Genomic DNA, 14,427 nt, shown 5'->3' on the forward strand with positions numbered 1-14,427 from the left:
ATGCACCCATAAATATAATACATGAAAGGCTCTGCCACTTTTGCCATTGTCTCCACCATTATCAGCATTGCCCTACTACCATCATCATTGCTAAGTTATCATCATCATTTATATTACCACTATCATTACTATCATCATAATCATCACCACCATCATACTACAATCACCACCACCTCATCACCACAACCATTGCCATTGCTATGTCTACCATCTATGTTAATCTGTGATTACCACGAGATCTCTAGCACACTATTATCAACATCATCGTCTTCACTACCATATTGTTGGTGCCCTCACCATCATTATTGGGATATATCCAACATGTTTATATTTTTGAAAAATTTAAAAATCAAAATAGAAACAAAATTCCTAGTTTTTATTTCTAAAAATAATAAAAATGAAAACAATGCCAAATGGCACCATAGTATCACCATGTCTGCAAGGAAATCAGTCTCAGGAACATGGGGCTATGTGGGGATGGAACAATGCAATCAACAAATTTAGAGAAATTAAAAAGTCCTTTGCAATGCCAGCAGGATGTAGACACCAAGATGATCATCAAAGATTACAGGCAGGGCAGAACAAACCAGTTGTCAATAAAAAGTTAGTCATTACTCCAACAAAGTATGACATGCTTATCAAACAAGCAAAAAACGGCAAGGGCCATGTAGAAGCAACTACAGCATAAGCTACGCAAGGTTATGGAGTCAATCAAGATGTTCAACACTTTGTTGGAAATTTCAGCTCAAAATTGAATTCTTTTAAAGTAACCAATGGTAGAACTTATATATGTAATCATTATGAATGATCAGCAAACCAATAAATAGTGTTCAAACAGCTAAGTGCAATCATCATATTTCAGTGAAAAAAAATGGAGAAACCAACTTTGCCAACTGACATGGGAATCTTTAAGTATGAACACCAACTAAAAAGTTGCAGCAATACATCATAGCAGGATATCAGTGTCCACAGCAACATGATTAGAATCATCAAAACCATATAATCATGTTGTTGAGATGACATAGACCTAATTGAAACTTTCAGCATAGATTGGAGAAACCAGCTTTACCCATTGATGTAGGGATTGTCAAGTATGGGCAATGTTACTAAGAATTTAATTTCAAGAAAACAAGGATGTTGTTAGGGGCAACTATCAATTACAATAGTCAGATCATACTATCTTAAAAATAAGTACGTACGTTAACTTGAAGGGATTGGCATTTGGCAGAACCATGATTACTGATTGAGGGTGTTGTCAACCGTTAGCAATAGCTATGAAGTTGCAACATTAAAAATCAAAAAAATACTAGTGTCCGGAGCCACATGACTATAGTTATCAGAAGTAATAGGATAAAATATCACTTGATAGGGACAATGATGAGGTACTGATACAATCTAAACCAAATTGATAGCTTCTTAATTATAATGGCCCAAGCATTCGATTCGGTTTCAACTCAGGCTTAAGGCTTATGGTTTGCGCTTTAGATATAAAAGTAATTTCCTATATTAATTCCAGCCTTCTTCTCCCTTTGTCTGGACCAACTCAATATCTGGGAGAATCTCTGGTTGCATGAACTTTTTCTACACAACCAATATATAGGTGAACTTTACTAACTACTCTTCTAGATTTTCTGTCAAGCTCCTTTCTTTTTCCATCTTAACATCATTTTATTGAAGGTTGCTCTCAAGTTGACCATTACTCACAAAAATTTTGAACTCCATATCATCATAATTTGCTTCACAGAACTGATCTTGTAATAATGGAAGAGGGCTCCAGTGGTAGTGGTATCGCAGACAATATGCACAGATGTAAACATGAATCTCAGCAGCAAACATGACTTGATTAATGTATTTGTTGGGGAATACCGACCGATCTCACTCACGCCGACTCATCGTCGGGCCTACATGACCAACATCCGACTCTGCTGACCGACCGACCGATGGCTGCCGTTACCGACTGACCGACGACTGTCGTTACCAACCAACCGAGGATACGCCGGTCGGGCGGACCTTTTCCTCTCTCCCGACCGGCTGCACTATGGAGTCCGATGCCCGACTCCTGCAACGTGTCCGACTGTCTGTCGGAGGGGCCCCAAATTTCCACCCGACACCCCTCAACTAGCCACCGACCTATGGTCGGTCGGTTCCTCCAGACGCCGTACGACTGCCGGAAACTGTCAGTCCTGACAACGGCATGCGGCATTGCCGCCTAGGGGCATTATCCCACCTAAGGCATAGGTCAACCCTAACGATTTGACAGCCCCACGACGATTTGACACCCTTACGGCGCCTCTGACAGTCCTCAGTGAGTTGACAATTCTTCAATTGTCCGCGCCATTAATGACGGCGCCATACCATGCTCCACTATATATATCGAGGAAGGCAACAATGCTAGAGGTCCATTCGAAACCCCTGAGGTCCCTTCGAAACTCTCAAGCTCTCCCTCTCTCTCTCACCCTCTCTCGTTGAGCTCATTATTTTCTTTTTACTGTTGCCTAGTCTTCTCTCTGATTTGACCGTCGGAGGGTTCCCGTCGGAGCCGCCTCCGGTCAGTGCAGACTTTTTTTTACAGGTGCTCTTTTCCGGCGACCAGGCGACGAGGAGATTGACTGCAACAGTATTTAAAAGAAGAAAATCAGACAATGTAAGATAACATCCATATGTAATTATATGAGTCCTTTTTTTTATGAAAATAATTAATGTGTCATATTGTGGTATCAAGTTTATCGGAGCTGGACATGATAAATAATAAATAACTAAATTACTAGCTATCTCAAAAGGTGAGGCTTGATGCATCTCAAAATTCTTATGCTGCGCACAAAAATGACAAAACCTAAATACCAAAAATTTTATTTATCTTTTCAGATGAGCTACATCTTTCTCTTCACAAGAATTTTAAAGAAATTTTGCACTTTAAAAAATTAGAAGATGAGCTTGCAAAGAGTGCCTTGTTTTCTCTTTCCTAGCCACCATTCTCAAAACAGATTTACCATCGTAAAGGTCACGATAAGGTAGTATAAATATGAAAGGATTATGAACTCTGATGCACAACTTATTGAAGTGAGGTAGAAAATCATCGTGAGAAACTTTATTGTTATCCATTCAGATGAGAATAGCTTGAAAAATACTATTGACTCATTTCCTCATTCTTTTATCTGAAAGTCATTAATCTTATTACTTAAGTAAAAGCATGCGGTAGAAAAATCTTCCTGATGGCATATAGACGTTTGATAAATGCAAACCTTTAATTTCCTTCAACAACTCAAATCAACCAAGGAAAATATCAGCCATGATATCTTTCAAGTTAAATAGGCTACAGTAGATCAATGAAAATATATATCTACTTATTGATCTTCATCAACAGCAGCTAAAAAATGAGACATCTTTCACAAATGTTACAAGAGAGAAGGAAAAGACTCTGTATATCCGGAACAAGAAAACTGAAACACTATTAAAAAAAAAAAAATCCTCTCACAACCAATATCATTCAAATTCTACAGATATTTCAATGAAATTTAGAACCACACGCAGTTTATGAAAGCTAAAACTATATATATATATATATACATACATATATATATATATATATATATATATATATATATATATATATATATATATATATATATATATATGTATATATATATATATATATATATATATATAATATATATATATATATATATATATATATATATATATATATATATATATATATATATATATATATATATATATTATATATATATATATATATATATATATATATATATATATATATATATATATATGTATATATGTATATATATATATATGTATATATATATATGTATATATATGTATATATGTATATATTATATATATATGTATATATATATATGTATATATATGTATATATGTATATATATATATGTATATATATGTATATATGTATATATATATATGTATATATATGTATATATGTATATATATATATATGTATATATATGTATATATGTATATATATATATATATATATATATATATATATATATATATATATATATATATGTATATATGTATATATATATATATATATGTATGTATGTATGTATGTATGTAACGTAATGGATAAGTAATTGAAGACAGTAAAAGTATCCTAACCTCTAATGCCTTGACCAACTTCGTTTTATGCGGAGGAGGAGCCAAGATCTTTTTGATTAAAGTTTCAACAATGTAAAATTAAAACATATTAAGCTTGTTAGGAAAGTATGTAGTTAACTGGATATGAAGACTCATGTGGGTGCATAGTTAGTCCCACATCGTTTATTCATTGGAAAGATCTTGGATACTTGTATAGCACCAAAAAACTCAAATAATATCTTTCGACTAGTCTTTTTGGATGAGGTCCTAAATTGTTACAAATTGTATAAGAGCCGATCCCACCCATAGTCTATGTGGACTAGAAAATACTACAGCACGGATTCATTGGGTTAACCATGGGCCAATTGTGATATTTATGAATAATATATGGATTTGTATCTTTAGTCTAACGAAGACACTTGGGCTTAAACAGGAGGAGTATGTGAGGATTCGCATAGGCGTATATTTAGTCCCACATCAATTATTCATTGAAAATATCTTGAGTACTTATACAAGATCAAAGAATTCAAATAATACCTTTTGGCTGATCTTTTTGAATGAGGTCCCAAGTGTTACAAGTCCTATCAAAGCTAACCCAGCATATAGTCTATATCGACTAGAGGATATTGCAGTACAGATTCATTAAACTGACTACGGACCAATTGTGGTGTTTATAAAATGGATGTATAGATTTGGATCTTTGGTCTGATAAAGATGTCAGGGCTTAAACAAAGGGAGTTTGTGAAGACTCGTGTGGGTGTGTGTATTTAGTCCCACATCAGTTATTCGCTACAAAGATCTTAGATATTTATACAGAATCAATGAATTCAAATAATATCTTTCGACTAGTCTTTTTGGGTGAGATCCTAGATTGTTGCAAAAAGGATAAGCTTTAAGATAAAAGATGTGTGTATCTGTCTATCTATTTATATGTATATATGGTTGTATAGGTCTACATATATAAAAGAAAAAAAGTCTATGTCCAATGAAAGAGAACTTAAAGAGGAGTGCGAACTAATGTGAGAAAGTATTGAAGCACGATTCATCCATGAAGTCTCGAAAGTCTAAATCTAGCTATGCAAACATGAATAAGAAAGAAAACTAATTGATGAAATAAACTTCAGGAATGCTCTTATAGGCATCCAATTGTTTTTGAAATGCAATTATTATTGCAAAACTAATTGATGAAATAAACTTTAGGAATGCTCTTATAGGCATCCAATTGTTTTTGAAATGCAATTATTATCGCAATACAATGGACACTTTTCAATTGGAAAAGATGCCAACTATATTATTAGTGGGGTGACTTTGTGACAAATTTAAATTATAGAAATGATACATGACAAATAAATGCATAGCACATTTCAAACTACCCTTTGAAATGCAGTAAATAAGAGGGTGGATGTTTTTAATGATTATGTTGAATTTGACTATGATATGTTAAAGAATCTCTAATACTAGATAATAGACTTCTTGTCACAGGGTTGTGAGTATAAAAGGAGCATTTTTATGTTGATAAAAATGAATGCATAAAGATAGACGAGTGCAAAAGAGAAGTATCACCTATGGATTTCTGTTACAAAATTCACATTAACACAATATATATAGGTGGCATTTGTTCTTATGATAGTTGGAGCCTTGGAAGTTGTATTAACTCCCAGATAAATAGATGGAGTGATGAACTCAAAATAAACTTCAATGATAGTTATGCATTCAAGAATATTAAATAAAGTATCTAAAATTTTGTGTATTATATCTTAGGACCTCTTTTTTTTTTCCTTCCAAATAACAGTAAAAAATGGAATGTGATGCCATAACATCATTCAAACATAACATCCTTCAAACAAATTATATCTTAGATCCTTTTGAGTCATCTTATTTCTGGATACCTTATAGTAGACCATAATACACATCTCCAAAGATTAGGCTAGCCCAATTTAGCTGTAGGATGACATTGGCATGAAGTATTTTCTCCTTCTCCTCAGAACAAAATATGTTCCGTAGGAGATAGAAGAATCGATTATTAATTTGTTATCTCGGTAGACTAGAACATTCTAGGGACCATAATTTTAATTGGAGGTTAGAATGGAGAAAGATGTTCGTTAGCAATGCAAATAGACAATACCAAATGAGCCCTCGAGCACATGGTTTAGGGGTAAGCTCACCAAGAGGTGCTAGCACCGCGACTCTGATCCGTACCCAAACGAGACGGCCGTTCACGTAATCTCACGAAAAACTTGTTTAACTCCGATATTTCCCCAAATGGTCTTCCTCCAGGAACCTTTTACTTCCAAAAATGCCCCTCTTCCCACTTTCCACGACCGTTGCCGGTCGCCCCTACTCCCAGTTTTAGTCAACTTAATGACAGAGTAATGAGCGATGATTCTAATAATTTGAATAAAGACCCAAAAAAATACCCATTCCCTTACGTGGCCCGTCTAACTCCTCAATCACACTCGGGCCCACTGTCATCCTGGGCCCAGTAGACTGACACATCATTCGGGGTTAGAGTTGTTTAGGTACTCTTAGCATTGCTCCGTACAAAAACAACTAATGAATCCGGACCCCATGGGTCCCATGCCCGCAAGCCCCGAAGAATTTTCCACCAATCTGCCCCCATATTAAATTTTACCGTCGGATCCCATCTCCGCCGTCCATTCCCTGCGCCGTAAACATTTCTTTTATCCAAAAGGCGGACCAAGGTGGGCCAACGAAAAAGATGCACCGTAATGATGGCCCCGGATGAGCCATCAAGGGCGGACAGCGGACCTCCCCCAACCTCCCAGACTTCCTTCCCCTTCTCTTGCCTTTATCGACGATTCCAAGATACAAAGCCGCGGCAGTCGAAGCCGGGAGAAGAGCCCCATCTCCGATACTTCGCCGATGCGCCCTTGTTCTCTCTCACACGCTCTTGCTTTCTTCTTCTTCTTGCTTCTCCCCACACCTTGCGTCCCGCCTTCTTTGACCGAGTTCCCGATTTGTTGGCCTGTTCGTCTCGGAGACTCGCTCGATCGATTTAATAAAATAAAATAAAAAAAAACCGTTACAAGGAAGAAAGGAGGAAGAGATCGCCCAAGAAGGGACAGCATCTGATCTCGGCAGCGACTCGGGAGGCGTCGGAGAAGATCAAACGAAGAGGAAGAGGACAAACCCTAGATCCGGGCGATTTCCAGGATTTTGATGGATTGCTAGGGTTTAGGGTTTTGGAGGAGAGGAACGGGACGTCTGGTTGGTGGAGAGGATGATGGTGTCGAGGGGGCTGTTCGGGTGGTCGCCGCCCCACATGCAGCCGCTGACGCCGGTGTCGGAGGTGTCGGAGCCGCCGGAATCGCCGTCGCCGTACATGGAGTCCGGGGTGGAGGCGGTGCAGGTGGATAACGAAGGGCCGGTGGACGATGTGGAGGAGATCGAGCCACCGCCGGCCGCCGTGCCCTTCTCCAGGCTGTTCGCGTGCGCCGACGGGCTCGACTGGGTGCTGATGGTGGTCGGGGCGCTCGCCGCGGCGGCACATGGGATGGCGCTTGTCGTGTACTTGCATTTCTTTGGGAGGGCCATCAACTTGCTCAATTCGCAGAGCCATGGAGACGTGCTGTTCCATAAGTTCAAGGAGGTAATCAGAGCAGACAGAATGAATCTTTTTCCATATCTCTTATGTACATGATCCCATGTATGTGGTGATGATTTCGCTCTTTAAATCAGCGTTTGAATTCATTGCCTTTAATAATGATTGCAGTGTTTACATTAGGGATTGTTTGAAAAATCTGAGGTTTTACGTACTTCGATCAATCTATGCCTTAGGGTTTCCGCTGTTTTCTTTCTCCCCTTTAATCAGCGTTTGGATTCATTGCCTGTAATAATGATTGCACTGTTTACATTAGGGATTATTTGAAAAATCTGAGGTTTTACGTACTTCAATGAATCTATGCGTTAGGGCTTCAGGTGTGTTGTTGGATGTGGGCACGGTGTGATTAAGGAGAATCCAAGTAGGAAACTTCCCATTTATATGCTTGCTTGTGGACCTATTCAGAAGTTTGATGGGCTAGGGCAAAGCCACTTGGACATCTCTTTCTTCCTTGTCGGTTCCTTCACTAGATTATTTGAACCAAGATGGGCAACCCTTTTTAATAGCTTTTCTGGCATTTTTACTATCGCATTATATATTTGCCTCGTGATATTGCGCACTCTTCTATACTTTTCCTCTCCTAGTCTTTAGTATTGTAAAGAAAGTTGCATTAATCATCAACTTCCCTGTACCATAAGCACCTTCAGTTCGTAAAATGTGACAGCAGCTTTATCGTGCTTGGTATTTTTATTTAGTTCTTACTTTAGTTAGTTTACATGTATGGACATCCTTTGTGCACTTGTGTTCTACTCACCACTTCATTTACTCTAGACATCGTATACTTGCTGTGAAGAGTGTTCTTTGTTTTGGAAGCTCTGACCAGTCAGTCGAATATATTGCCAATAATCAGTTCACTTTCTTATAGCCTCCTAAATTATCTTCTTTTCAACTTTTATGTTGGAATGCGCTAGATAAAAATCTAGTTATGGTACATAAAATCTAGTTATAGCCTTAGTCCATCTCCAATGGATCAAGATATTATCCATCACAATAGACACCACTTTTATGGTAGTCTCTTGACTTAATGTGAACCCTATATAGATTGATTGGTGAATTAAGTTGTGAGGTTCATGACACTTTCTTCTATTTTTGAGAACTGAATTTGATATTAAGGAAAACTGTGGTCTATTGGGACTACCATGTAAACAAGAAAATTAGTTCTAAATATGTCCTTGGGAGTAAAGAAGAAAAAGGACATTGAGAAAATCTCCCAAAAAATTTCAAGTCAACCTCTTGATGAAAGATATAATCCCTTTCCTATATTTAATTTGAAGAAAGAGTAAAGCCCAAAGTTCTGCTAGATGAGAAAACATTTTTGAAAGACATCTATTTTTTTTTTCTTTAAAATCTCCTAGCAGATAGCTTGAGGCATTACCTGCTAAATTTTTTTAAGTTTCTTAGGGTAAGGAATAAAGCCCAAGATAGAAATAGAAACTGCCATAAGAGTTTTGAGATAGTAGACTAAGGAAAATGCACAGGCAGTAATAAGTTGAATAAGAAAGGTTAGGCATGGTTTTAGTCTATATCTTACTAACCAAAATCTTCAATGGAGCGCAATGCACCCATATCAGAATTTCTCCAGGATCTTGAACTCAGACCTGCTTCTGAAGTGCTTCCTTGCCATAAGTGCTTTTAAGATATCCAATTCCCTGCTCCCTAACCCATTCGTGCATCTACTGTCGAACATGGCAGTTAAGATCTCTATAATAGCAGCTTTTATTTGTCTAGAAGAGATGATTATAGTGGATGAGCGTAGAATATGCCCAATAAATGGTAAGGAATCTTCAAAACTATTATTTGCATTTTAAATCCACTATGTTTTTTCAAGTTGGGCCAATTGCTGGTTTGGGTGTTTTGTGTAACTTCAATTCCACTATTAGGACAGTGTATTTTAAGTACGGAGTTGGGGACTTTCTTGAAGTGGAAGCTTTATTCTACTTCTAGATCAGAACTGCAAATAATTCCATATTGATGGATGCTGTAAATGAGGTAGTAGGATTGAAGTTATCTGCTATTGTCAAGCTAGGTGCAATAATTATGGCCATATGGGAGTTGTAAGGGAAGAATGTTTTAATAAAATGAAGATCTTGGGAATGCTATAAGATATGGATCGGCAGGACTGCAAATGGCCTACCTGTAAGAGAGAAGAGGTGATAGAGTAGAGGTTGCAGAAATAGATTACTTTTGGAATTTATCTGTCCAACTTAATCTTGTCATCCAGATGGTGTTGCTTCTTTCTCTGGTTTTGCCTTTCATGGTGTGCCATTGGATGTATATATATATTCCATCAACTGAAACAAATGACCATTTTGATATCTCCATTGTCTCAACTAGCAGCTGTTAGCTCAGCTGGTTGGTATCTCTCTCCAAGTGAGAGGTCTCAGGTTCAAACCGAAGTGGTGGTGAATAACCATAGTATTCTCAAAAAAAAGAAAAAAAAAAAAAAAGAAAAAAAAGGCTCACTTGTCTCAAACTTTATGTTTAATTTGAGAAATATCATCATAAAATGGGGGGAAATTTTATTTAGTGCTACAATTGGTGATATCCTGAGACTGGTTATGTACATTTTGCTTTACATATTTTTTTTTTGGATCTGTAGATTCTTGAGGAATTACAGGGTTGGTGGCAGTCAGTGTTAATTCCACTATTAGCTGTCTATTTATATACTCATTAATTAGATGTGCCTTTTTTTCTTTTCTGGTCCCTTTTTTGGGGCGGGGGTTTTGCATGGCAAGGGATATTTCCTTAGTTATGCAAGTTTCCACAGGTTCTTGATATCATGTTTTGAGATGCACAAACCATTTCCTATAATGTGTATTACTCGTTCATTTCTTGTTTTAATTATTTGCTATTTTTTTTATTTATTTTTTCTCTTTCTAGAAATTATCGTTTTGTAACTATAGTTTATTGTTAAAGAAAATTTCTTCATTTCAATTTTTCCCATTGAGATTTCCTCATATGTGCATTTTGCTCCATGTTTATATAACCTTGTTCTATTTGCATACTCAGTGTGCTGAAAAATTCTTATCACCTTCTGAAGTTGATCATAATGTATTCCATAGCTTTTCTCTCATTTGCTGTTCTTCTCATTGCAGCATGCCCTGTACATTATCTATATAGCTGCTGGTGTTTTTGTTGCTGGATGGATAGGTAATGTCAAATTATTGTCCATTCAACTTTTTTATTACTTAATATGTTCTTGATGCATGCACTAAATTGCTTAGTTCTATAGAGGTCTCATGCTGGATTCTTACTGGAGAGAGGCAGACCGCAGTCATCAGGTCAAAGTATGTCCAAGTCTTACTAAACCAGGACATGAGCTTTTTCGATACTTACGGGAATAATGGAGACATTGTCAGTCAAGTATTGAGCGATGTGTTGCTCATTCAGTCTGCACTAAGTGAGAAGGTATATTTACAAGCTGAACATTCTTTTCATGCTGCGTACAGATATTTTTATTCCTTTGTGTCACATCTGTAGCATGTAAAATAGATTTGTTTTAAAATCTGATTAATTTCCTTGGAGTCTCATCTAATGAGATCTGATAATGGGTGCAACTGTGCTGCAGGTTGGAAACTATATCCATAACATGGCTACATTTTTTGGTGGTCTGGTCATTGGATTGATCAACTGTTGGCAGATTGCACTTCTAACACTTGGCACTGGCCCATTCATTGTAGCTGCAGGAGGAATATCAAATATATTTCTGCACAGGCTTGCCGAAAATATTCAAGATGCCTATGCTGAAGCAGCGAGCATAGCTGAACAGGTTTTTTCTCAGTGCAATGAATCAACACTATTTTTTAATGAATTTCGTAGTTGGGCACATGTTAGCGGTGTGTCTGTTTGATTTGTTTTTGGCTGGTAGTTTGCTCCCTTAGATTGTTTTCAGTTGAGAATGAATGTTTCCTTCAAGTTTAGCTGAACAACTATCTGCTATGATCATTATTAATATTTTCAAAGAGATTAAATACATAAACCAAGCTGCTTGACTGTTTAACCTTATTGCAGCTTATCAAGACACTGCGTAGGTGGCGTTTGGTGACCCAAATGGGATCACCATAGTGATCTTAGATCATTGGTGATCCTTATTCTGGGGTAATATGATCTCCGATGATATAAGATCACTGTGTTTGGTATGTTATGTTCTCATGATTCGTCTGGTATTCTCGAGTAACCAGTTTGGTATATTTCTGACCATATAATATCAAAACAACTCCTAATATATTCCATAAAATATAAATTAATCATATAAAATATTTTAATACATTATTAATATATTTATTAATATATTTGTTATTAATATATTACATAAAATATATTTATTAATCTATAAATTATTAATTCTATAAAAATATGTAATTTTTATTATAGAATCAATTTTTTATTTATAATAATATATTATTATTTTAATACTAATATTTATTTTGATTAGGAAAATAAGGTAAATAGAAGTAATATATTAAATAATTTCATAATATATAAATATAAAGTACAGTAATATGTATTTAAAATTATAATCAAATAATAATATGACAATAATAATATATTATAATATAACATATATCATAAATACAATATTTGTAATATTTATATAATATAATACATATAATATTGATATAATATATTAGATATGTTGATATACTAACTTTTTTTCGTTGGATTTAGGGGTTCTTCCCCACGCCCCCCCCCCTCCAAAATTTCATCCCAAGATCACTACCTTGAGGTCATTTTGGATACCCAACCTCAAAGATAGTTTTCCCATCATTGGATCGGGCAATGATTTTAGGAGTGTGGGCGATTTGGGAACATGGCCACGTAGGATTATCATAGCACAACCAAATATGATGATTTTGTCATCTCTACTCACATCACCTTTGATCTTGGGATGATCACTACATACCAAACACCCCCTTAATCATTTTGTGGGACCTGATTTTGTTAATCTTAAGTTGCTTGCTATGACCTTCCCCCTCCTCCCTCCCTCTCTCTCTATGACAGGTAGTGGCTATGCAGAATTGAGAATTCTGTTGTTGCCCAGGCTGGAAAAGGGCCTAACGTCCACCCATGGAAATCCATACCAATCAATAGAGCCCAAATCATGCCAATGGTTGCTGGGCAGCTGGTGACTTGATATTGCTTTTTCCTCATTCGGCTCACAGTTGGACTATGAAAACTGTAGCATTTGCAGCTGCTTATATCTTTCCTTGAAAACCATAACTCGTCATCACTCTTATGCTGAAACAAAGATAGCTGACCAGCAAATAATATTTCCAATAACTCTCTTGCCTTTGCCTAGAAATCTTGATGATCATAATTGCTGAATAGGCCATTTGTTTAAGCATATGGACCTCTTTATTCCTTTGGCCTTTGCACCTGAACAGAAGTATGTTGTCTTTGTCGTTTAAGTATGATATTTAACTTCAGCTGCTATGTCGTTGTTGCATTACCAAGAGGCCATCTGAAAGATTATAATTAAAGATACTTGTGCATGGTCCTAATAACAACTCAAACCTCCAAATTATGAAATTGCATGAATGAAATTTGCAATCAAATGCCAACTGCATGGATTAGATGGAGCAAGATGCTTTAGTTATGCATGAACTTGTTAAAGAACCCAGCATGGATCATTTTGTCATGCAGACAATGTCCTATGGCCACTCTGAAAACTGATCATCTTTGTCTTGAGAAACTTCAGTGATACTGCTATTATGTGCTGCCCTTTATGATATGGTCTATTACCATCTTTGGACAAGTAAATTTGTTACAGAACCTTCTTTAACTAGGACTAACATATGTATAGAAACATCTACTTCATGTTATAACAACAATTTGCAAGTTTGTTTCTATGCCTTCCCCTTTGAATGTTATTTTTGGATGTTATATTATGATGTTGCCTTTTGATATATTCAAACTTGTTGCATATGCTGTTGAGTTATTTTTTCCTGTCATGATGGGCTGTAAAGTTTGGGACTTGTCTGTCTGAGATGGAAATTATTAATGATAGTTTGCAGCAATGAATCACATAGCAGTGGCAATATGCAGTTGCCAGTCACATTATGAATTATTAACAGCAGAATGCATTTGCTGTAATACTACAAATTTATGCAGTTAATGTTGTAAAACAAGTAATACCAGAATGTACATTCTGAAAACCAACACTGCTGATAAGTTGGTCCAGATTCTTTGTAGTAAGATATGGCATGGCAGTTGTTTATAAACTGATGATATATCATTAAACTGTGTAGGCAATTGCATATGTGAGGACTTTGTATGCCTTCACAAATGAAACTCTGGCGAAGTATTCGTATGCTACATCACTTCAAGCAACTCTACGGTATGGGATATTGATAAGTCTTGTGCAAGGCCTTGGTCTTGGTTTCACATACGGACTTGCAATATGTTCTTGTGCTCTACAACTCTGGGTTGGAAGAGTCCTGATTTCACATGGAAAAGCTAATGGTGGTGAAATTATAACAGCTCTGTTCGCTGTATTCTGAGTGGCCTGTAAGCAGTTTGTCATCTTTTGGAGTGGAAATCTTATTTTCTTTTCAAATCATATCATTTTTCTTATTTATTATTTAATCATTTACAGTGGACTAAATCAAGCAGCCACAACTTTTATTCATTTGAACAAGGGAGAATTGCAGCTTATAGACTTTATGAGATGATAAGCCGTTCGA

General features: G+C 36.2%; 1 protein-coding gene across 1 annotated transcript; it reads left to right on the forward strand.

The window, feature by feature from the left end:
• The first annotated feature begins 6,880 nt into the window (after nt 1-6,880).
• LOC140853669 (ABC transporter B family member 6-like) lies at nt 6,881-14,244 on the forward strand. The gene is made up of 5 exons (XM_073248321.1): nt 6,881-7,732; nt 10,840-10,894; nt 10,977-11,152; nt 11,313-11,513; nt 13,993-14,244. The coding sequence occupies exons 1-5, from the start codon at nt 7,364-7,366 to the stop codon at nt 14,242-14,244; spliced, it is 1,053 nt and encodes a 350-aa protein (XP_073104422.1). The 5' UTR covers nt 6,881-7,363.
• The last annotated feature ends 183 nt before the right edge of the window (nt 14,245-14,427 follow it).

The sequence above is a fragment of the Elaeis guineensis genome, chromosome 14 (assembly GCF_000442705.2).
Source record: "Elaeis guineensis isolate ETL-2024a chromosome 14, EG11, whole genome shotgun sequence".
NCBI classification, from domain to species: Eukaryota; Viridiplantae; Streptophyta; class Magnoliopsida; order Arecales; family Arecaceae; genus Elaeis; species Elaeis guineensis.